The sequence below is a fragment of the Ornithorhynchus anatinus genome, chromosome 2 (genome assembly GCF_004115215.2).
Source record: "Ornithorhynchus anatinus isolate Pmale09 chromosome 2, mOrnAna1.pri.v4, whole genome shotgun sequence".
Lineage (NCBI taxonomy): Eukaryota > Metazoa > Chordata > Mammalia > Monotremata > Ornithorhynchidae > Ornithorhynchus > Ornithorhynchus anatinus.
In genome coordinates this window covers 52,575,263-52,600,715 of record NC_041729.1, presented here as the reverse complement: position 1 = coordinate 52,600,715, position 25,453 = coordinate 52,575,263, and the positions used below count along the sequence as shown (strand labels likewise).

Below are 25,453 nucleotides of genomic sequence, written 5' to 3'. Positions count from 1 at the left end.
TATTTTTCCAGGAAGTTTGGAAAGGCAAAATTTTAAACCTTTTGGGTGACCAAAGAAGAAATGTTGTTGACACAGATTAGGGCGGGATGTTCATCACGGCTACCAGTTTTTCTCTTTACCAGATTGAATGATCCAATTCTAAATACACAGATGTTTTCTTTGAACACCTAGAATTAATGGAAAGCCTAAAATGTAAATGCCCTCACTATCATGAAGCAAGTGCTTCAGTTCACAGAAATTATAATTTGGGTTTTGAATTCTGGACACTTATTTTTAATAAGATAGACTACATGTGGACCCCAGGGTAGTGCAGATGTGTGTTTAAGTCCCGATGGACTATCTCTCCCTCCCTCCCTCCTCCCCACCCCAGGAGTCATATAATGTGGAGCTCCAAGTAGCAGCCTGGGGCTGTCTTCTCTCTCCTTTCCCTGCCTTTCCAGTTCCCTCCACTCTTCAGAGTTCTCTGGCTGCCTTCTACTGCTCATGGCTCAGATTGCTTGAAGTGGAATCCAAAATGGTAGCAGAAAGCTAGTTCCTTTCAGGGCAGAAAGAGAAGTAAGTTCCTTTTTCTCCTCTTCCCTGCCTAGAATTCCCTGGTCCCCTGTAGTTGCTTGGGGCTAGAACCAGTTGAAAGTTTCAGGTGGAGGGTAAGGGGATTAGAGGGAACAGCTCTTCCCCCATCAGTTCCAATCCCACCCCCACCCCCAATCCTACCAGGCCTGTGTTAAGGTGGGGTCTAAATCAACTAAGCCCAGGGGCTCTAACTTAGAACAGCTTGCCTATGGTGGGTCTACAATTTCATCTTGTATTTCATATTTAATGACACTCATTCCATTTCATTGGAATAGATCTTTGCATTTTCTTCCATTAAGCATGGTGTTGAAGCAATACAAATACTTTCGATGCTCGTCTGCTAATTAAATGTTTTTGTTTGGTAGGTATCCCAAAGGCATACATATCGAGACTTTAGAAACAGAGAAGGTAATCGCTCAGATGAACAATGGCTGATAGTTAATAGATACTTAAAACTGACAGGTTAAAGTGAATGTATAGTGTTTTCCATTCTATGGAGTGAGATAAAATTAACTATCCGAGCCTGTTGGGTCTTAAAAGTTATAAAATCAAGTCTAAATAGGAATTGGGATGTTCTGCACCCTTAACAAATAAAAATCTTGAAATGCATGAATGGACAGTGAAGTGGGTTTCTGAGAAATATTTGTTACTACAAGGGTGTGAACTCATGATGTTAAGAATGGATATTTGTGGCTCAGTAGTAGCTTGCCCGCTAATTATTAGGAAGTTGAGCTTTTATTAGATCCTATTCATAAAAAGTCCTGCAAATCTTAGTTTTAAAATTGATATTTTAAACTACCAGATGAATCAGCAGTCTCTGGGAATAGAAATTCCCTTCATGAAAAATAGCATTTGGAAAATGACATATAGATGCTTTTAACTGAAATCAGTTTATTTGAATTAATCTGAAATATTAGTATTTGTAATGGAAATATTGGAAATTTTTTTTGTTATAATGCTGCAAGTAAACTCTAGTTGCATTACAAAGCACGTATTGACAAGTTGGACTCCCACCAGACTATGAAGATGATTTTAAAATGGTGACTTTTAGTATATAATGCCTGCCAAATTCAGAATTTTTTTGTTCCTGCAAGTAATTTGTGTGTAATTTTTTATTTTTCAGAAAGAGCGATATATTGCTGTTAGCAAAGTAAATGAGGAAGAGCGCAAAAAAAAGGAACAACAGAAACAAGCTAAAGAACAGGTAAATGGATTTTCATTTTCTTCTGTAAAGCAGAAATCCTTTACAAGCATATTTATCAGTGTAGAACCTGTTTTTGATTTCAGATAAGCTTAGTGGATGTGCACAGAATGCCATATTAAACAGGCCTTCCTTTTTCATTATGAAAATGGTAGGATGTTTGTCATGTGATTGAAACAGTAGTCAGAGTTTCTGAAATCTATTTGGAAAACTTCCTTTTTTGTACTGGGGAATGGGAGTGGGGAGGGGGAAACCTAGTTTCTTCAAAAAATTAAAGCCAAATCAATCATATTTACTGAGTGCTGACTCTTTGCAGAGTGTGGTTTTTTATGATATTTAAGCACTTACTCTGTGCCAGGCACTGTTTTTAGCCCTGGGGTAGATACAAGCTAATCAGGTTGGCCAAAGTCCATGTGCTAAATGGGGCTCACAGTCTTAATTCCCGTTTTACTGATGAGGTAACTGAGGATCAGAGAAGCTGAGTGACTTGCCCCAGGTTACACAGCATACAGGTGGCAGAGCCGGAATTAGAACCCAAGTCCTTCTGACTCCCAGGCCCGTGCTGTATCCACTAGGTCATGCCCTTGGGAGAGTACAGTATAACAGAGTTGGTAGACACGGTCCCTGCCCACAATGAGCTTATAGTCTAGAGATGGAGCTAGGCGTTAATATAAATGAATAAATACCGATGGGTACATAAGTGCTGTGGGGCTGAGGGAAGGGTGAATAAAGGATGCAAATCCAACAGAGGAAACAGAGGGGAGTGGGAGCAGAAGAAATGAGAACTTAGTCGGGGAGGGCCTCTTGGAGCAGATGTGCTTTTAGTAAGGTTTTTTAAGGTGGGGAAAGTCATCACGGGTGAGATATGAAGAGGGAGGGCACACCAGGCCAGAGGCAGGGTGTGGGCAAGAGGTCATTGGTGTGATAGACAAGGTCGAGGTACAGTGAGAAGGTCTGCATTAGAAAAGTGAAGTGTGCAGTTTGGTCCTTGCAGTAGAAGAGCAGTGAGGTGAGGTAGGATGGGGCAAAGTGTCTGCTTTAAAGCTGACTGTGAAGAGCTTCTGTGTGATGTGGAGATGGATGGGCAACCACTGGAAATTCTTGAGGAGTGGGGAAACATGGACTGAACGTTTTTGTGAAAAAGGATCCGGGCAACAGAACGAAGTATGGACTGGAGTAGGAAGAGACAGGAAGCAGGGTCGTCAGCAAGGAGGCTGATGCAGTAATGAAGGTGGGATAGGATAAGTAATTGGATCAATGTGGTAGTTTGGATGGAGAGGAAAGGGTGGATTTTAGCAATGTTGTGGAGGTTGAATTGATTATTTGGCGACAGATTGAGTAGATGGGTTGAATGAAAGGGAAGAGTCAAGAATAACAACAAGGTGATGGTCTTGTGAGACAGGGAGGATGGAGGTGTCTACAGTGTTGGAAAAGTCAGTAGGAGGACAGGATTTGGGTGGGAAGATAAGGAGCTCTGTTTTGGACATATTAAACAAAGTGTCATGGGACATCCAAGTAGAGATGTCCTTAAGACAAGAGAAAACATAAACTGCAGAGAAGGAGAGAGGCAAGGGCTGAAGATGTATTTTTGGGAGTCTACCACATAGAAATTGGTAGTTGAAGCCATGGGGGTGAATGAATTTTCCAAGTGAGTTGGTATAGATGGAGAATAGAAAGGAACCCAGAACTGAACCTTGAGGGCCTCCCACAGTAAGGGGTAGGAGACAGAGGAGGAGCCTACTAAACAGAATGTGAATGAGTGGCCAGAGAGATAGGAGGAGAACCAGAAGAGGACTGTGTCAGTAAAGGCAAGGTTAGATAATATTTTTAGGAGAAGGGTCAACAGTGTTGAAGCCATCTGAGAGGTCGAGGAGGATTAGTTTGGTGTAGGATTTGGCAAGAAGATCATTGGTGACTTGAGAGGGTAGTTTTGGAGGAGGCAAAGGGGCAGAAGCGGGATTGGAGGGGGTCAAGGAGAGAATTGGAGGAAAGTCACCAGAGGCAGTGGATATGTAATGCTGGATCGGAAGGCTGGATCTAAACGCTGGTGTAGTTACAAGCTAATCAGGTTGGACACAGTCCCCATCCCACCTGGGGCTAACAGATGAAGTAATTGAGGCACAGAGAAGTGAAGTCATTTCCCCAAGGTCACACAGCAGGCATAGTGGAGCATGACCTCCTGACTCCCAGGCCCATGCTCTATCCACTACGCCATGCTGCTTGTACTCTCCAAACATTTAGTACAATGCTTTGCTTCCACTGAGTGCTTAGTAAATGCCATTGATTAATTAAAAAACAATATTCATCTATTTTAATGTTGAACTTCCATTGGTTTCATTTATGCTGCTCATATGAAGATATAGCAATTTAGTTACTAATAAATAATAATCGTTAAATTGTCCTAGAAAAAAATGAAGTCAGAGAGCTTTCAGACTTTACGTCTGGCTACTCACTGACTGCCAATTTTCTCCCAGGATGTGTCTCACTGACCTTGTCTTAATTTGTGCCAGAAATCTCAAGGAATCCATGGCATTTATTGAACACTTACTATGTGCCAAACACTGTAGTATACAATACTCCCATGTGCTTAGCGCAGTGCTCTGCACTCAGCACTCGGTAAATACTACTGATTGATATGGTCCTTTGAAAACTTGCCTTAAATCAGAATCAGGAGAGTTAATTGTCTTATGGTGTTCTAAATGTTTTTAAAATACTTTGTTTTAGAGAATCAAGAGGCAAGTGGACAGTTTTTGGAGGTTATCAGGTCACTGCTTAATTTTTGACTGTTTGCTCCCTTTTTAAGATCTGTAATTTGAGGCGATTTATAATCTAGCCACCAGGAGGCAAACGTTTTCATTGGCTTTTAATTAGGCAATGCTGCCAGTTCATTTAACCAAAATGCTGCAAAAACCAGACAAAAATAATTTTTCCAAAGTTGATGACTTGCGGGTATCCTTAATAATTTTTGTAATTAACTTACAAATTTCTTTCATATGAGTGCCTTAGACTTTAAAGCACTCAATCACCTTGTCCCTCTCCTACCTCACATTGCTGCTCTGTTACTACAACCCAGCACGCACACTTGGCTTCTCTATTACTGACCTTTTCACCGTCCCTCGATCTCGTCTATCTCGCCTCTGGCTTGGAACGTCCTCCCTTTCCATATCTGACAATTACTCTCCCCACCTTCAACCCTTTATTGAGGGCACATCCACTCTGAGACCTTCCCTAAGATCTCATTTCCTCTTCTCCCATCCTGTTATGCATCACCTTGATTTGCTCCCTTTATTCTCCCCTCCCTCAGCCCCACAGCACTTATGTATATATCCGTATTTTTTTTATATTACTGTCTCTCTCCCTTTCTAGACTGTGTAAGCTCGTCTTGGGTAGGACATGTGTCTACCAACTTTGCTATATCGGACTCTTCCAACTGCTTAATACAGTGCCCTGCACTCAATAAATATGATCAATTGTTAAAAGAGAAAACTGTGATACTTGTAAAGCACTTACTATGATTTTGTATCAAGCACTTTTCTAAGCTATACAAGCTAATCAGGTCTTTATCTCCAATTCCCCCCTTCTTCAGCCTAGGTCTTTAACAAATTCAAGTCCTCCGTATACTTATAATAGATAAAAAATCAATAATCCTATCTTTCATGGTATTGTACATTTTTTTAAAAATTACTTTTTTACAGGAGGAATTGAATGATGCTGTAGGATTTTCCCGAGTTATTCACGCTATTGCCAATTCTGTAAGTAAATTTTAAATATATTACTTTAGGCTTTTCATGTTGTTGCTGCTCATTTTCTTAATAAATATTTTTGAGAATTAAACAATTAGTTAACATGTGAATTTAAATTTTTATTACATTTAAGAGAATTTACCTTAGAACTTATATTGGGTCAAGGAAAGGACAGATGTAAAAATACTTTGCAGTGTGAGTGGTTTGTTAAATTCTACTTAAATGGGAGTAATTAGGAAAAACATCAATTATTGCAATTTCTTGGTAGGTCAAAAATAATTCAGCCTTTTCCCTTTTCCCTTTCTGTGGAAATGTCATATTTAAGAAAAACATACTGATGAACTTTATATATTAAAGATCGTACTGAGACTGAAACATTTAATTTATAGTTTCAAGCATTATTAGATACCTGTTAACTTTTACTTACATTTTATTCTTTTAGGGGGTATTAAATTGTGAATTTATAAAAGAATAGCCTTTCAGTTGCTCAGCATCCTGAACAGATATTTTCACAGTTTCCTCAGAAAGGAATCGATAATATAGAATAGTAGCCCCAGGATCGCAACTAAGAGAAAAGATCATTTAGAAACAATTCAATCTAAATTTTCTCAACTTATATTTGTTTCCATTTCCCAAAAACTAAAAATATATTTGGAGACAGCCAGGGAAAATGGTAGTAGTATTTATAGTAATAGTATTTAAGAAGTGGTTCCTGGGTGCAGAGCACTGTCCTAAATGCTGGAAAAGAGATTGCAGGTGGGAATTAGATCTGGCAAATGAACTGGGACAGGGGTTTAACAGCACCCCCCATCCCACTGTTAAATGAGAAGCAGTTGAATATCGGTTAAATTAGCCTAAATAATACTTTCTAGAAATTAGAATATACACATAATTCACATGGAACCAGAATTGTTAATTTTGTCCCCAAATTTGTATTGTTTGGTGCTTTTTAAAACATTTCATGACATTGACTTTCTTCAGGGAAAACTTGTTATTGGGCACAACATGCTCTTAGATGTCATGCATACGATTCACCAGTTCTATTGTCCACTGCCTGAGGTGAGTGTCTTGTTAACCCACAATGAAATAATAGTTACCGTGGAATTTAAATGCTTAATATGTGCCAAGCACTGGGGAAGATAGAATGTAAAGAGATCAGAAAGAACTTGAACAGGATGTGTTCTCTTGAGAAGATGAAATTTTATTTTTGTTTTTTGCAGAACAATGAAAATGCAAGGTTTGTTTAGGGGAGCATTGCTAGTCTGGCTTGTTACCATTTGCTCCTCACAATTGTTAGTATTCTTGCAGTTCCACACTTTGCTCCCTCTGCCTCTGGCTGCGAGAACTCCCCAACTATTTATACCCTTGAATAACGTGGTATTAAAATTAAATGTCATGTTGTCTCAGGATAAATTGAAGTCTTCAGGATAGAGCCCTGGTTTTTGTATTCTACCTTCAATATCTGCTAGGCTGAACTCTAATTCTAACCCATTGGTAGCTGATTTCATTACTTATCTAGCTTTATGAATGGAATTGCCTTATTCCCCCAAATTGCTTGTGTGGTCTAGCCTTATCTAGCCTAGGCACTTGATGCTAGCAAGCACTGGAGGGAGAAAGGGTAGAGGAGGAGGCTATCAAGGGACCTGATTTTAATTCCAGTTCTGCTGATGAATGAGTGTCTGTGGGCTAGTTCTGCAGCTTCTTGAGAATAAGTTAAAAAGGGAATAGTGTTCTGGGTGGAAGAAAGGTATGGAATAATTGTGATGACGTTATTATATATTAGTCAGTAGAAGCCACATATTTAATAGTTTTTGCATATAGGCATGTTGGAGTCTCCTCAGCCCTTGAACCTGAGCAAAATTGCTCCCCAAATCCACTTAGGAGGACCAGGTTGCCCAGTAATGCAAGCATTCCACATTCCTGCATCTTTTTGGCCACTACCCTCAACGCATGACTCTCAAATAAGTGAAAGGATCTTTCAGGGTCCAACCAGCTTTCCCTACCTCCTGAGACTGCAGGAAGCATAAAAGAGTTTTATCTCCTTTCCCTCCCTCACATCTGCTTTCCTTCCTCCACTTCCCAGGCAATCGAGTCTCCCCTGCATCCCAAAACTTTCCAAGCCTCTTCTGCAGTTAGACACAAAGCTTAGAGCTCTAAATGAGTTTTTAATTGATGAATTAGAAGGAGCTCTAACAAGTTAAATAGAAAGCAGATAGAACAGAATTCCGCATAGAATGGTGTCCTCTTGCCTCTAACACGTTTCCCCCCTTTCCCCAGGACCCTTTCTACTATAAGCATCCCTATGCACCCACTCCTGGCTCATTTCCCATGGAAGTCCAGGGTTTCCCAATTCACTCTCTGGATCCATCCTTCCAAATGTATAGGTGCCATGATCTGTTGCCATACCACTTGATCATTTTCCATATTGGGGGTAGGAACTTCCTCTACGATCCTAATCTTTGGTCCCGCAATGTGGAGAACCATTCTCCTGCAACCTGTCCCTTCAGGATTGCTTCCTAGATCCTCTCAAGCCTTCTCCCTCCAAAAGCACTTCCCATCTCCGATTCAAAATGGCTGAAGGGCATCGTCTTCCCATTAACTAGCTCCTGCCCCTTTTTTCCCAATTCTCCCCTGTCAGTTTTAGAAAGAGGCAACCAAGCTAATCCAGTTAACCTTCCCTCTGGGATGGGGTCATTAAGAGTGGATTTTCTTCACTGTTTTCCATTTCTCCTGCCTTTATGTGTGGGACTAGCTTGGATAACTGTCAATCAATAAATTGTACTTATTGAGCATTTACTGTGTGCAGAGCACTGTACTGAGCATTCAGGACAGTACAGTGTAACAAGAGTTGGTAGACATTCTCTGAATGGGTAGTACCTTATTTTGTGCTCTTGTCTTAGAAACCATGCAATTAGGGAAGAAGTGTGGCCTAGTAGAAAGAGCACAGGCCTGGGTGTTGGAGAATCTGGGTTCTATAAACCCAGCTCTGCCCATTGTCTGTTGTATGACCTTGAGCAAATCACTCATTTTCTCTGTGCCTCAATTATCTCATCTGTAAAATGAGGATTAACTCCTCTTCCCTCTCGATTTAGACTGTAAGTTCCATGTGGGACGAGGATGGTGTCCATCCTGATTATCTTGAATTCTACCCCAGCTCTTAAAACAGTGCCTGAAACATAATAAGTGCTTAACCATAAAAAGATGAATTGTATAATTTTAAAATGTTACTGACATTTTTGTGTAGACTTTTTATTTAAGCCAATTGATTGTGAGTATGCATTGTAAATTTGACTAATTAAAAATTAGTCAATTTCAGACTAAGTATGCCATCCCTTTGACATTTAAGACCTATAGTAATTTCAGTATTTGCCTAGTTAGGAAAAGCAAATTGAAAATGGCAGTTTCCTGTGAAGAATGAATAATGATGAAGAGAAGTGTAATTACTTAGGGTCAACACTATAACTACTGACACTAGTAATTATATATATAAATTCATTCAAAGATGAAATCCCATTTCAGATATGGGCTTTTTGATCAAAATAAACTAGGGAAATTAATAGTCTCATATTTGCATTTAGATATAAGTGAAGCTTCAGTAATTCTCTGAGTAGTTTAGAAGAATTGCCTGAGTGCTATGTAGTCTATGCCTAATTTTAATATCTAAATTCAAAGCAAAGGCCTGTTTTAATATAAAAATGTTCTAGGGCAATGATGACGCTGTAAATGCTTAGGAGGAAAAGTGCTATATATATCATAAAATCACCCTTTAGACTGTTAACTCATTGTGGACAGGGAAAGTGTCTGCCAACTCAGTTGTATTGTGCTCTCCCAAGCTCTTAGCACAGTGCTTTGTCCATAGTGCTCAATAAGTACCATTGATGATGATGGTGGTATTCATTTTTATCAATCACAATAACTTAGTCCTAATTCAAGTAAATTGCCATATCTATTGTTGATGTTAAACAAAAATCCCTGGTTATGGGACAAGTACCTAGTAGTTGAAGTCTACCTGCTGCTGTACGGTCTTAGCAACATTTTTGTGACTGCTGGTATAACCCACCACAGCCTCAGCCACACTTTTTTCATTTACATGTTGAATTATTTTGTTAACCACCATAATTTATCAACAATTAATAAGTATGTTTTTATTTAGTATCTGCTTTCAATCATTTTTAGTACCAATCCCCTTAATCTGAAAAGCCACAACAAATCTTTCACTCTTTGCGAGCAATAAGCATTACTTAATCCATATTCAACACCATTTTATCTGCATTGTTTTGACTGAATTGGTATGAATAGTTTATAGCATTCTGTACTGGCCTAGTTTCAGTCCAAATTACAGACCATAGTATGCTACATTTTATAGCTGAGAATGCAGAGGAGCATTTCATCTTGTATTGTCAATTTTGATTGATTTTTAGGGTACCTGTTGTACTGTAGTATACTTTGGGGTCTTAGACTAAGTAGAAATAGTTAAATAAGGAAAACTTGAACTTGATTGTTTTAAAGAGCCAAAGCCGGGGTGGGGGGGGAGAAGAGAGAGAGAGAGAGAGAGAGAAAGAGAGAGAGAGATCGATATAAAATTGGAAGAAATAGTTTTTCAGTTTGTCTTTACATTCAGACTTGGAAACATTTGTAACAGTTTGGAGAAAGCAGTTGAGGTATTGTCTTACCATTTTGGGTTGTGAATATAAACTATATCATGAAATTTGAGTGCACTTGTCTAACTGTCAACTATTGCCTTGAATTTTAGGATTTGAATGAATTTAAGGAAGTAACAGCATGCGTCTTCCCCAGGTAAATTTTATTTTGCATATCTTGGTAGAAGTTGACCAATAGCTGCAGTAGCCATGCATGTGTATATATATGTTTGCGTATGTGTAGATGAAAATTCTGTATATAATTCTATAGAGTGATGGGGCCTTAAGTAATCATTAAGTGCAGTTCCCTGTCTCTAAATTGAATATCCTATCTTTTTAAGAACTGACACCTGTTACCTGATTTTTGAACCCAGCATTTCCTGAGTCAGCCCTTTCCTCTCCATCCAAAATGACCACTGTCCTGTCAGTCCTTTGTTATCAATCAATGGTATGGAGTGCTTACTCTGTGCAGAACACTCTTCTGCGCACTTGGGAGGATACATTAGTTAATAGACTCAATTTCTGTTCTTGAGGAGCTTAGAATGTAAAGAAGATAGACACAAAAAGAATTACAGCACTTTGAAAAGTGCTTGCCACATAGTAAGCACATACGCTCATTCTGGGCAGGGACTTTGTTTATTGTTGTACTTTAGTCTTCCAAGTGCTTAGTACAGTGCTCTGCACACAGTGCTCAATAAATATGATTGAATGAATACAACTGAATGCAAGAGGAACAAATACAATTTTTAAAAAATGGTAGGGGAAGCGGTAGAGGGTAAAGATTTGTATGTAGGTGCTCTATTGGTGGGGGAGCGCCGCATAGGTGATGCGGAAGGGCCGAAATGGTATTAACGGGGAAATGGGGTGGGGAGATGGGAGATTAATTAGGGAAAGTCTTCTAAAGGAGATGGGATTTTAGAGTGGTTTTGTAGATGGGGAGAGCAATGACCTGCCAAATGTAAAGGAGAAGTGAGTTCCAGAAAGAAGAGAGGGCATGAACAAGAGGTCAGTGGCCAGACAGATGAGAATGAGGCACATGTAAACTTTGGCTGGAAAAGAGTGAAGTGGGGTAATAATGGAAGAGGATAAATAAAGTAGGGAGACATGCTTGAAAGCCTTACAGTGATCAGAGTTTTTGCTTGCTGTGAAGAGGAATGTGGTGTTTGAGAAGTGGGGAGTTGTGCAATAAACAAAGTTGTAGAAAAACAGAGTAAAGTACAGACTGGAGAACAGCGAAGTCCTGAGAGGGGAGAGTCTGGAGACAGGGTGGTCTGCTACTTGTCTACTGTATCCACCTCCTTAGTTTCAGATCACTACTTTCAGATCATTTTTCTGAAACACTATTCTGCATGTCTCTCCACTCTGCAAAAGTCTTCATTGTCACCCATCTAGCTGAAACTCCTGACCAGTGACTTTGAAAGTGTTCCATCGGCTCTTTCTTACTGATGCACTCTTATTCCACTATACCCCAGGTTACTCTCTTGTTCCCTCAAACTAACCTCACTGTAACTCATCCTCACCTCTCACCCTGACCTCTTGCGCACACCCTTCCCACTTCCTGGAACTCTTTCCCTCTCCTTATAGGACAGGCCATGGTTTGCCCTATCTCCAAATCCTATCTCCAGGTGGTCTCTCCTAATTGTTTTTTTAAATGATATTTATTAAGTGCTTACTCTGTGCCAGGCACTATTCTAAGCACTAGGATAGATACAAGATAATTGGCAGGACACAGTCCCTGCCCCACATGGGGCTCACAGTCTTAATCCCCATTGTACAGATAAGGGAACTGAGGCCCAGAGAAGTGAAGTGACTTGCCCAAGGTCACACAGCAGACAAATGGCAGAGCTGGGATTAGAACCCAGCTCCTTCTGAATCCCAGGCCCATACTCTATCCACTAAGCCATTCTGTTTCCAACTGATTTCAGTTGCTTCAGTTGATTGCTAATCTCTCCATTTTATATCCCCTTAACTGCCTCTTCAATAATCTAAAGCCCCTAAGCCCTTAGGTTGTCAGTGCCTCCAGGACTTATTTATGTATCTTATATTCACTATTACTTCTCCCTATCTAGTGTAATTTAGTGCCTGTCTCCCCACTAGGTTCTTTTAGTATAGCAACCAGGACAATTTGACTGTGAGGGTGTGGGCAGGGAATGCATCTGTTATTATATTGTACTCTCCCAAGCGCTTAGTACAGTGCTTTGCACACAGAAAGCACTCAATAAATGCGATTGAATGAATGAATGAACTATTATATTCTTCCAAGTGCTAAGTACAGTGCTTTCTTCATAGTAGACCCTCAGTAAGTGCTAGCAAATGTTTGAAACTATAGTAGGAAGCTCTCTCCAATGAGTTTGAGTGATACTCCAGCCTTTCTTCAAGAACACAAAGCCTTTTAATAAAAACGAGGAATAAAATAGATGTTTTTGTACTTATCTTTTGTTAATCACTTTCATTCACTCTTTCAATTTTAGGCTATTAGATACTAAGCTGATGGCAAGCACCCAGCCTTTTAAGGTATTTAAAGAATCTGAACTACTACTGGCAATTTCATTTTTCGTTCTAACTTGGTTTGAAATTCAGATGTTTTATAATGAGCATTTAAATAGTAAAGTAACACGGAGCTAAATGAATAATAATGAATGACCTAATAAAATGAATAGTACTATCATTAAAACGTTCTAGAAAAGCTAGGCCATTCTAAGAACCGTATATTACTACATTAAACTGTACTTAAGTCATATGTGCGTATTTAGTTTTCTGTTGTTGGTATTTCATTCAGAATGTGTCTTGGGTTACATTTGAAAAGTCAGTGGTCCTGAAATATGATTACCAGGTCTACCTGTCTTATTCTTTGTGTGTTAGATATTAGTAACTTGATTGGATGCCCTGCATTGGGGGGATAATCTCACACTGGCGGTTTCTGTCCTTCCTCCTGCAAAGCGTCTGGCAGAATGCATTAGGATCCTGTCTCCAGTTGCAGTGGAGGGAGGAAAACCAACTATTGTGTGGTAGCAAAACAGTTGCAGGGGGGTTAAGGAGGGGAGCCTTCTTCTCCTTTTCTTCCTATTGGGTTTGTGTCAGCTGCTGCCTTTGATCCTGTCGCTGTCACCCGAAGTGGATAGGGTCCTGCATGTTTCTCGGGGGGGTTCCCTATGAGTTATGCCGGAAACCTTCAGGATACAATCCAGTCTCACCGGTGGTCACAGTGACCAGAATTGCCAATGCCAGTGTCACAGTGATGAGGAGCACATCCCTGCGGTGGCCAGAGCAGTTGGCAGCAGATGCTGGCATGGTGGTGTAGTGAAGCAAGTAACAGTGGCAAGTGGTTTGGTTTGTTGGGTGGGGGTGTATTCATATCATTCATTCCTTTCCAGCTCCCCTCTTTTTTGATCTCCACTCCTTGGATGATCCTCCCTTTCTCTGCCCTCCCCTTTCACCATCCCTTCCATTCTGCTAGAGAAGCATTGTGGCTTATTGGAAAGAGCACGGGCTTGGGAGCCAGAGGACGTGGGTTCTAATCCCGGTTCCGCCACTTGTCCTCTGTGTGACCTTGGGCAAGGCACTTCACTTTTCTGGGCCTCATTTACCTCATCTCTGAAATGGGGATTAAGACTGTGAGCCCAGAGTGGGACAACCTGATTACCTTCTACCTACCCCATCACTTAGAACAGTGGTTGGCACAATGTAAGCGCTTAACGAATACCGTAACTATTATTCCTGTCCTCCTCCCTCTTACTCTCACCACCATCTCCTCCTCTACCCCCCACCTCAATTTTCTGCTTTTTTGGAGTTCCTGTCCTGCCTTTTACTCTTCATTCCTGAACATTGTCAGTTGAAGAAATGTAACCACCTGCTTGCTTTTCACAACAAAATAACTTGAGCATCAACTGATTAAAGAACACAAGGTGGCAATGTTAGATAATAATTATGTGATGATAACCAGCTGATGCAGGGACTCAACATTTTGCTGCGGTTGCTATAACATTTTGTTGGCCAAACTTTCTCAAAATTGGAATAAAGGTGATAAACTAGGAAAAGGGATTTACATATATAGTGGCTGTTAAATACAGTCGTTTTTGGTGTCTCACTGTTTTGTTGAGCCTGATGATTGGTTTTTGTCTCCGTGTACCTGATCTCTCAATTTTATCTCTAGGTGTGTCCATCTAGTTGTTTCTTCAGTTGAAAACTTAGGTTATTAAATGTGATTTTATTTAGCATGCTGTTTTTGCTTATGTTGTATGCCTTCTTCTTGCAGGAAATTATTAACAATACATCCCTTGCAGAACTGGAAAAGCGACTAAAAGCAACTCCATTTAACCCTCCTAAAGTTGGTAAGACTGGCTAGTTATAAAGCAATGCAGTCTGTGAAAAGAATGAAAAGTTGTGGAAATGGCATGTCAACCCATTGATTTCAGATAATTTGCTAATCCAGAATAAAGCAGTACTGCTGATTAATGTTATCTCTATCGGTAATCTGTATTTAATGTTGATATGATCTTTAAAAAATTTTGGTAGCACAACCACTAAAGGAGCATTTAATCCCACAGTATTTGGATGGTGTTTAGATGTAGAGATAATAATAGTAATGTGACATTTTCAATTTTTATTGATTTAATTTTTCCACCAGTTAAGGTTTTTCCCCCATTTTTTTTACATTAAGATAAATGTGTGCAGTTCAGTGTCTTTAACATTCCGTTAGCTTCACAGAACTATCGACTGAAAACTTTTAAAGGCACCTATAATAGGGCTATAAATTTTAGAATACATTATCTGGCTATGAATCCAAACTACAGATAATAGTTTCTTTTTCTGGAAACTAGCCCTAGTAAGAGGGAGTCAGAGTCTCTCGGTACATCTTATTTGTTGAGTGCTTACTGAGTGCAGAGCACTTTACTAAGTACTTGGGAAAGTACAATTGAACAACATAATGGACACATTCCTTGCCCACAACAAGCTTACAGTCTAGAAGGAGACTTAAAGAAACTACATAGACCACTTTTTATAAAAACAAGATGGGGAAATAATTGATTTTTGGAAGGTATGCTTGTTAGCAGGGAAAAATGGAGGTAGTCAACTAGCTGGTTAGCATGTTGAAGGAGGAAAAAAAATTTCCCTTTTAGAATATTTTGATAAATGTTTTTTTCAGTTAGTCATATTTATTGAGCACTTAACTATGTGCAGAGCACTTTTTTACCTAGAGAATATTGCTATTCAGATTTAGATCATCTTATAATATGAAAACCAGTGTTTTTACTTTTCCATTATCATTGTCTTCATTTTGAATATTAGTTTCTAGCATTGGAGTTTTCCTTTTATCTCTTAAAAACACTTAATGTTACTAGGAAACTTGTCAACCTTTTCTAAGGCAATAGTAAGTGTTCTCTTTTGATATTCTTGGATCCTCAATGCAGTTCAGCAAAGTTAAGTGGTTGAACTTGAAGTGATGTAATACAAATTTCAAGAAAAATCATTCTGAAGCTGTTGCCAAGCTAGCTAGCTAGCAGCTTTTCCCCATGATAGGTAAGAGAATAAATTTTTCATTGATTTTGTGAAAATAGAAAAGAAAATAATTTTGTACTAACAGGATAATTATTAGTAAGTATAACCAAAGGACAGGTTTTTAAACTTCATGTAGCTTTTGGAAGTATCTGAGCAATTAGCATATTCTAAAATAAAGCTAGTTGTATGGAAGATAGGTGAACAAAGGGTTATTTTGACAGGAGTCGCTTATACCAACTGCAGTATTTGCCTTGTATTCATATCACTAGCCATCTGAATTAGGTTTCTGTCTAGGAGTAAATATCCTTCATTTTTAGAGATCATTTTATCCATTTGAAACAAGTCTTGCTTGGTAGAAGAAAGAGGAAATGGTTCTGGTAAATTTTTGTATAGTTTAAAATCTTTCCATAGTCTGATAGAGTGGAGTGCGTCATTATCACACTCGGGACAAAAACACACTTCTGTTTTTCAGAAAGCGCAGAAGGATTTCCCAGCTATGACACCGCTTCCGAACAGCTCCATGAAGCAGGCTATGATGCGTACATTACAGGACTGTGTTTCATCTCCATGGCTAACTTCCTAGGTACCAAATACACACTTATTTCAAGTAAAGAAATAGTTTAAACAAATATATCTTGGACTCATTACCACACTAGAAATAGGAGGGATGTTGGGTCGATCTGAGTCGGTCAGTGGTATTTATTGAGCGCTGTGTGCAGAGCACTGTCCTCAATGTTTAGTAGAGTACAGTATAACAATAAACAGACACATTCCCTGCCCACAGTGAGCTTACTGTCTAGATGGTTGTAGTTCAGTACAACCCAAAAATGTTTGGGAGCACAGAAGGATAAAGGTTTCTCTTGCTAGTTGGCGATTGGCTGAGACAAGCTCTCCCTCCTCCTCGCAAAACAAACTCTGAAGGTTAATTTATGTTCATTTTTATCTTTTTGTGTGTTTTGTCTGCTAGCTGATCATAATATCCTTCCTATTTTTTTAATCAGGTTCTTTTCTCAGTCCTCCAAAAATTCACGTGTCTGCCAGATCAAAACTCATTGAGCCTTTTTTTAACAAGTAAGTAATCAGCAGGACCCAGTGGCAATGCTACTTGAAATAACTTTGAATGAAATCTGTCTTCTAATTTGAATACTTTTTGATTGCTAGTTTTGTATTATTAAGTATATAGATGTTGGATCAGTGGATCATTTTCCTGTGATAACCAGGATATTCTTTTTCTATTATTTTTATGCACGTGGACACTAAGCAGACCTAAATGGTTCAGGGAGATTGTGTCGGAGGAAAGAGCTGGGCAGATTTTGAACCCCATGTTTTTCACACTTTTTACCTATTGTTACCAAGTGTGTACTTAAGGGAATTCCTTTCTCGGGTTGTTGTTGCAGAGCCATAGTATAGTTTTTGGTCTGTGAGAACCTTCTTCCTTGGAAGCCCAGGAGAGGGTAAGAGTGCAGGAGAAGTTTGGAAAAGGGGTCATACGGGAAGCTCATTTCTACCCTCCCTTTCACCTGGGTATTGAGTGAGTTGTGATTTCTAGGAGAAAGTCAATTCTGCATAAAGAAATAAGCATGTTTGAATGAATTGCATAGTCTGTGGGGAAAATGATGAGATTTTGATAAACTTTGAAACTTTCCTTAAAGTAACTTTATGTTGTCTTTGCCTTTATTTGAATTTATTCCACTGCGAGTGGTATAAGTGAGTACCTTTTTGGGATGAACAGGCATTTTCATTCGTTTCAGGTAAAAACCCTTCATGAGAAAATAATTTTATGTAAAGCAATTTAAATTCCCTGAAGTACTTTATGAAATTAGAAGAAGACATTTCTACTGATCATTCCTTTTTTCCTCTCTGAAAATGAATGCCTTTTTCTATTTGAGATTAAATTGTCTCTGTGCTGTATTTTCTTTAAGTACTTCTAAGTACATCTGAACAGAACACCAAAAGTAATTTTCAGATGGTGCCTTAGAGAAGTAACACGAGAAAATGAAGGGTTTAACTTTTAGTCATTTTTTTCTAGGGAGAAATGTTTTTTGTTTTGTTTCCAACTCTCTCCCAAAGTAAGAGTATCAGGGAGTAGTTTAGGAAAGAAACATTATGGATTGTACCAGTTAAGCAAAAAGTTTATCATCCTCACATGTGTTGCCACATAAGAGAATCTTTTGAAAAATTTTGATTTGCAACACCTATTTTCACCTCAATAAATTTAAGCAGGTTTTTTTTTTCCTTAATCTTAGGGGACATATTGAATTCAGAAGTTTGTAAGTACTTTTTCCATAAATCCAACTCTGAACGTACACTCAGGTAATTAGAAATTAATGTGGCAAGCGTAGGGTTAACTTGTGGAGATTTAGGAGGGCAGTTTAAGTTGGGGGGGGGGGATTTCCTTTCATCAAAATAAATGGAATAGCTACAATAGTGAAAAGAGGACAAAAGTATTGTAAATATACCTCAACTCCCTCGCTCGGTCTCCAAGTGGCTCAGTGCTTGTATTTTTTCCCATCCCTTTTTAACAGTGCTTTCTTAAATAAATGGGTGCAGCAGCAGCATTTATTTAGTGCCCTCTTGGCACACTGTACTAGGTGCTTGAGAAGTATAGAAAAACAGTGATGTTTCCTGCCCACAAGTAGTTTGTCTTCCAGAGAGGGGGGTCAAACTTATAAATATTTACAACTAGTGATCAAAATAATTTGAGCAGATGTATAAGTGCTAAGGAGTGTATAATATATTCACAAGGGTAGAGTTGTCTAAAGAGATGGTGGTGCAAGTGCTGGAAAATTAGTCGGGAAAAACTTATTAGAGGAGGTATGGTCTGTCTGACAGTTCTCCCAAAGCACTTTTCCACTGTACACTTTAATAGTGTCAAGGTGCTTTGTTAAATACTTTGCACACATTATGCACTCAATAAATACCATTGATTGATGAACAAAGCTCCGTCGGGGAATTAGGTGGCTTTCTTTTTGAAACATGTTAGTGTCTGGATAGAGCATGATCCATTATCAGAAGAAGTGGTTGTGCACATTTGTGGAGTGGATGCCATAGCACAAGTTTCCCTTAACTTGTGGTCCATCAAGAATGTGGTCTTCCCCTCTCTGTAATTTATTTCAGTGCCTGTAATGTTTGTAATTTCAGGCAATGTTATAATGGTTGTCAGTAGGACTGCTTCATCTCGTAATGAAATGTCCTGTACTGAGTCAAAGGATGGGACTTGTACCCTAGAAACTATGAGATTCTCTTGTTTAGTAATTCATCATTTTATGTGAGTCTTGAAAATACACCTAATGTGCTTATTTCAAGAGGAGGATTAGAAATGTTAATTTTTTAAGGGAGGTACTGTGAAGGAGGAAATCCCGTGCTATTTAGGCATTTCATTTGACAGGCAACATAAACGACTATTCAGCCTGCAGCTACCCTCAGCTATGGAAGAAGACTTGGTCCTAATCCTCTTTTCTTGTCTTCTGGCCTCAGTTATATATTTTATATAATTTTTCAGGACAAAAGCATTCTTGTATTTATCAGTTTTTCAAAACCAAGGCCAACCCACAAACCCATCTGAAGTGGGGTAATGAACAGAATTCGAATCAAATGGTAGATGCTTGATAATGATTTGTCATCTGTCATTCCTAATATATAGATCAGCCAAAAGGGACCTTTCTATTTTTAACTGAGATTAACGAAATATAGCCCAAACTAAATTTGTTTTTAATGTGGCTAAAGATTTGAAAGAGTGTAAATTAAATCATACTGCCAACTCATTATTGTAATGTAATGTAGGAAATTTATGCATTGAAAATTTCCTCCTAAATCCGATAAGTACTATGTGCCTGTTTCTTCATCTGTGAAACAGGGATTAAGTCCTACTACTTCCAGTTTAGATTGCGAGCCGTAGGAACTGTGTCCAACCTGCTGGTATTGTATCTACCCCAGGATTTAGCACACAGTAAGTGCTAAACAAATGTTGTTATTATTTACTGAAAAGTTGTTTTTCAAAAAGCTAGTCTGATGCTGTCTGATTCTTTGCCTGAACATACCCAATAAAAATTGCTTTATTTTTTTTGTAGTATGAAACAAAAATTTCTCCCTGAGTCAGTGAGAATCATTTATGTTTGATGTGACAAGTATTAATCTATTTTTATTCTTACTGTGATCACGTTGTCACCTGTTCTAATATACAGTCCATAAAACTGAAAGCTCCTTGTGGGCAGGGAATGCATATACCAATTCTGTTGTATTGTACTCTCCTCACCACTTAGTACAGTGCTCTACATTCAGTAAGTGCTCAATAAATACCAGTGATGGATATTAATATGTAGAGAGTGGAAAATACAGATAGCGCTCCAACTGATGTTAACTTTTCTCCTTGAAGCAGGGACATGTCTTAATGTTTCAGGCTTCTTAAAGGCCACTTTTACAAATAATTGTTATCCTAGAGACAGGTAGCATCAGGATAGATCAGTTTTTGACATGGATACATTTTATGGATAGATGTTTGGGCATAAGTTTTTTGGTTCTTTTACTCACTACTTTTCTCAACATGAATTCCTAACTCAGAATTGGATGGCGGTAGACAGCCCAAATATCCAAATACCATTTGTTTTTAAAGAGCAAATTTTTCAAAACAAAAACCCCATTTTACCATCCATTATCACAGATTAGCATTTGAGTGTGTCAGTTATGACTTAGTAACTTATATAGTCAAAGATTTAGACATTTTGGGGGCAGCTGCTGTTTAGACAATGTGTGAATGATTGTGGGAGAGACTTACTCAAATAGAAATTGCTTTCTAATGATTATATTTTAAGAAATATGCTGTTTGAGGCTTTGGATGTAGCACTGTTATCATGTTTTAGTTCACAGATACTTCTCATATCAAACCTGGCTGCAGCAGGGATAGAATGAGGAGGTGGTAGCAGAAAGGAATTACTGGAGGAAGTAAGATTCAGGCATTGAAATAAGTATCAACCAATTAATCGTATTTATCGAGCCTTACTGTGCAGATCACTGTGTTAAGTGCTCAGAAGGGTATAAGATAACAGAGTTGATAGATATGTTCTCTGCCCGCAAGAAGCTTAACATCAATCTTCTATGTATACATACACTTTTTATACATATACTATATATATCTTTACATATGCTCTACTTGTTTAGAGTAAGTGCTGTCCTTCAGGATCAAAGATGACCTTTTAAACAGAGTTTTATTAGTATCAGCAAAGTTGAGAGGTTTTTTTTATATATTTTGTATTGGCTGGGGGGAAAATACTTTAAAGTTTTCTAAGTTTCTGAAACAAGGTACAGAAAAACTCAATTTAGATTATTTTAACCCACTCATATAGTTTGGAAAGGAAAGATGTCTATTCTCACTACACTGGGTGCCTAGAAATTTGTTAGGCCTTTTTTTAAAAAATGGTATTTGTTAAGCACTTACTATGTGCCAGGCACTTTTCTAAGCTCTGGGCTAGATACAAGGTAATCAGGTTGGACCCAGTGCTTGTTCTGAAGGGAGGGAACCTCACTGACTTAATCCCCATTTTACAAATGAGGGAACTGAGGCACAGAGAAATACAGTGGCTTGCCCTAGGGGACACAGCAGACAAATCGTGGAACTGGGACTAGAACCCAGGTCCTTCTGACTCCCGCGCACATTATCCATGAGACCACACTCGTTCTCCATTTTCTATTTCATCACATAGAGATACCTTTCTGAAAGGTTGAAGTGTCCTGCTGTGTGTAGGGCAGGACGATTTAAGGTCTTGGTGCCCAGAAGCAGCCTGGCCTAGTGGATATAGCACTGGCCTGGGAGTCAGAAGGAGCTGGGTTCTAATCTTGGCTCCAACACTTGTCTGCTTTGTGACTTTGGACAAGCCACTTCACTTCTGTGCCCCAGTTACCTCATCTGTAAAATGGGGAGTAAAGCTGTGAGCCCCATGTAGGACACGGACTGTGTCCAGCCTGATTAGCTTGTATCCACCCCAGCTCCTAGTACAGTACCTGGCACAGAGTAAGCGCTTAACAAATGCCATCATTATTATTACAGTGCCTGGCACATAGTAAGCCCTTAACACATACCATTAAAAAATGGTGACAAGATCTTAAATTTTAGTGCTTCAGTTTTGGTTTTATCACACACATACTGACAACCACAATGAGGTTGCCTAGGCCAAAAATTCCCTCGAACAAGAAAGATTGGGAAGAACTATTCTTTTGCACCACATGTGATTTCTGGGAACCATAATCTTTTTCTGGGCGGAGGTCCTTTCTTTCACATTGAATCCTTCTAAAACACATATTAACTTCCTTTGGAAAATTGTTCATTTGCAAAACCTACCTATGCGTAGATTTTGCGGAATAAGATAAATAAGACTGCTTTCGGCAATGATGGTCTTCTCTAGTTTTTTTAAAGTAATGAACAGGACTAATAGGAGACCAGCTTGTAAATAAAGAGGCAGGTAATAGCTTTCTAAAGCCACTGACTGATTGTCAGTAGTGCTCTGACTGAGAAAATGGAAGTGCCCTATTTTCCTTCTCTCAGTTTAGGGGTCAGGGCTGAGATTTGAAAAGCCAGGGTGGGGTAGGAAAGAAGGGAAAAAATGGCTCCTTTTGAACAAAGTGCCATAGGGTGCCAAGGGTTTCAGTTGAAGCAGATGGAAGGAAATTTAACGACCTGGAAGCAGGCAGTTTGCATACACACGGCAGTGTGATGTGTTGTTAATGTGTACTTTGTAATTATAAACAGGCAAGCAATAACACATGGAATCAGGTTGGTTGTGAAAATTCAAGCAATGTAAAATTAGAACCCCGCTATAGCAAGTGAAAAACGATTCCTCTCAAGTGCACCTACCAATCACTGTTTGCTCATGAAATATCAGGAGATGCCTGAGTGTTTAAATTGGTATGTAATAGAGGAAGCACAGATTACTTTGATCTGGAACACATGTCCTCTTTCTTAAATGAGCATAATTCAGCAATTTAAGGGATTATGTAATTTTATACAGCAGATTTAAATAAAGGAAAATAAAATCTCTGTGGCCTGAAGCATATCCTCTGAATTGAAGTAGAAGGGAATGTTTCTAACCCTTCATTGTATCTTCCCTCACTCAACCACCTCAATCTCAAAACCCTCCTAAAAATAGAAGTCACTTTTGTACTGTTATTAACATGAGCTGATGAGAAAAGTATTTTTCCACTAATTTGCTTAATTTGAGTTTAAAAGGTCACTAAGAGTTTAAACAAGAGCTATACGTGTTGGGGAAGAGTATTTAGAAAACATGAGTCTGTCTTTATATTTCTCCTTTTTCTTCGAGTAACCCAATTGTAGTTCTAGGTTGGATGTATTTAGGAAATACCTCATAAATCATTCAGAATTTATGTGATTTGAATCTGTTTTATTAAAAATACATTGATTCTTGGTTCAAAAGAACACCCCAACCTTTTTCTCTTAATATTAAGCAAGCTCTAGGACCTTCTATTCAACTGGCACAAATGGGTGGTAACAATAGTAATAATAATTTAGAAAGTGCTAAGACGTGCCCAGAATTTGTAAATACTAGATAATCAGATGGGGTATAGTCCCTAGCCCACATGGGACTCGTGATCCAAGAAAGAGGACAGGCATTTTTATCCCCGTTTTACAGATGAGGAAAGAGGCGAGACAGAGAGAAGTGACTTACCCAGCAGGCAAGTGGCAGGGCCAGGACTTGAACCCAGGTCTCCAGACTTAGTCCCATGCTTCTTCCACAAGGTCACTATAACCAGGACAAAAGTAAATCTGATGGTGCTGAAAGAGGGTAAAATCAAACACTAAACACCAGTAAAACAACTGGGAGATTCATTCATTCAATAGTATTTATTGAGCGCTTACTATGTGCAGAGCACTGTACTAAGCGCTTGGGATGAACAAGTCGGCAACAGATAGAGACAGTCCCTGCCGTTTGACGGGCTTACGGTCTAATCGGGGGAGACGGACAGACAAGAACAATGGCACTAAACAGCGTCAAGGGGAAGAACATCTCGTAAAAACAATGGCAACTAAATAGAATCAAGGCGATGTACAATTCATTAACAAGATAAATAGGGTAACGAAAATATATACAGTTGAGCGGACGGGTACAGTGCTGTGGGGATGGGAAGGGAGAGGTGGAGGAGCAGAGGGAAAAGGGGAAAATGAGGCTTTAGCTGCGGAGAGGTAAAGGGGGGATGGCAGAGGGAGTAGAGGGGGAAGAGGAGCTCAGTCTGGGAAGGCCTCTTGGAGGAGGTGATTTTTAAGTAAGGTTTTGAAGAGGGAAAGAGAATCAGTTTAGCGGAGGTGAGGAGGGAGGGCGTTCCAGGACCGCGGGAGGGGTCGACGGCGGGATAGGCGAGACCGAGGGACGGCGAGGAGGTGGGCGGCAGAGGAGCGGAGCGTGCGGGGTGGGCGGTAGAAAGAGAGAAGGGAGGAGAGGTAGGAAGGGGCAAGGTGATGGAGAGCCTTGAAGCCTAGAGTGAGGAGTTTTTGTTTGGAGCGGAGGTCGATAGGCAGCCACTGGAGTTGTTTAAGAAGGGGAGTGACATGCCCAGATCGTTTCTGCAGGAAGATGAGCCGGGCAGCGGAGTGAAGAATAGACCGGAGCGGGGCGAGAGAGGAGGAAGGGAGGTCAGAGAGAAGGCTGACACGGTAGTCTAGCCGGGATATAACGAGAGCCCGTAATAGTAAGGTAGCCGTTTGGGTGGAGAGGAAAGGGCGGATCTTGGCGAACAATGTTGTTTATAGAAATGCTCAGTTTCATATCAGCCTTCTAGTTACTCTAGGTTTTTTTAATTCTCCCTCCTCTTTCCCTTCATACCTGGAACACAACTGTACCCATGTATTGCTCGAGTCTCCATACATATTCAAGGAACTTCCTCCATCCCCTCTTCTCCCCTGTAGGCCATCCTTCACACAAGCCCCAACTGGCTAGTTGACTCATTTGGACCCATTTATCCCTTCCGGAACAGACTAAAAAAACAAGTCTTACAGAGAGGAGCAAGTTATATAAAAGCTGATGTGGGTAGAATGTTGTATCCTGAGAATTTGCTTTCCTCTGAATAATCAATCATTGGCATTTATTGAGCACCTACCGTGTGCAGAGCACTGTACTAAGAGCTTGGGAGAGTACAGTGCAGTGTAGTTCATAGACGTTCTCTGCTCACCAGGAGCTTACAGTCAAAAGAAATGGTTAGGACATTTTTTTTTTTAAATAAAACAGCTTTCCTTCGAGGGTGTATAGATTGTTCCAAACAGTATTTTAACCAAGGAAAGCTAGGTAGCAAATGTTGGTTGCTGGATTTCACAGATGGAAAGTTACGGGAAACTCGTTGTGGGTGGGGAATATGCCAGTTCTATTGTATTTTACTCTCCCAAGTGCTTAGTACAGTGCTCTGCACATAGTAAACACTAAATAAATACCATTGAATGAATAATGGTAGTAATAAAACTAAGGGCTCCAATGGTTGACAGGTTGGCATTAGGCCAATGAATTCAGACACTGTTCCTGGCACTAAAAGCAGTACTTTTCAAGCAGCTGATGTTTAATAAGTGCTATTATAACTAGGAGAGGGAGAGGAAGATACAGCAGAAATACCAAGAAAGACTTTGACTCTATTTAATCAATCAGTGGTATTTATTGAGTGCTTACTCTGCTTTGCATACTATACTAAGCACTTAGGAGAGTACAATTCAACAGAATTAGCAGACACATTCCCTGCCTAAAATGAGCTAATGGTCTATTTAGCCAACAAAACATCATAGTACAGTAGAAAGAACAATAATAACA

At 39.4% G+C, this 25,453-nt stretch overlaps 1 protein-coding gene across 4 annotated transcripts in view; it reads left to right on the top strand.

Moving 5' to 3' along the window:
* Positions 1-25,453, top strand: part of PARN (poly(A)-specific ribonuclease) — a 173,824-nt gene that overhangs the window by 16,965 nt on the left and 131,406 nt on the right. For all 4 annotated transcript variants that reach the window (XM_029054394.2, XM_029054385.2, XM_029054403.2 and 1 more), the window contains exons 10-18: positions 939-981; positions 1,697-1,777; positions 5,470-5,526; positions 6,499-6,576; positions 10,271-10,314; positions 12,629-12,671; positions 14,413-14,488; positions 16,129-16,239; positions 16,658-16,727. In XM_029054394.2, the coding sequence (XP_028910227.1) occupies positions 939-981; positions 1,697-1,777; positions 5,470-5,526; positions 6,499-6,576; positions 10,271-10,314; positions 12,629-12,671; positions 14,413-14,488; positions 16,129-16,239; positions 16,658-16,727 (603 nt within the window). The remainder of the gene's footprint in view (positions 1-938; positions 982-1,696; positions 1,778-5,469; positions 5,527-6,498; positions 6,577-10,270; positions 10,315-12,628; positions 12,672-14,412; positions 14,489-16,128; positions 16,240-16,657; positions 16,728-25,453) is intronic.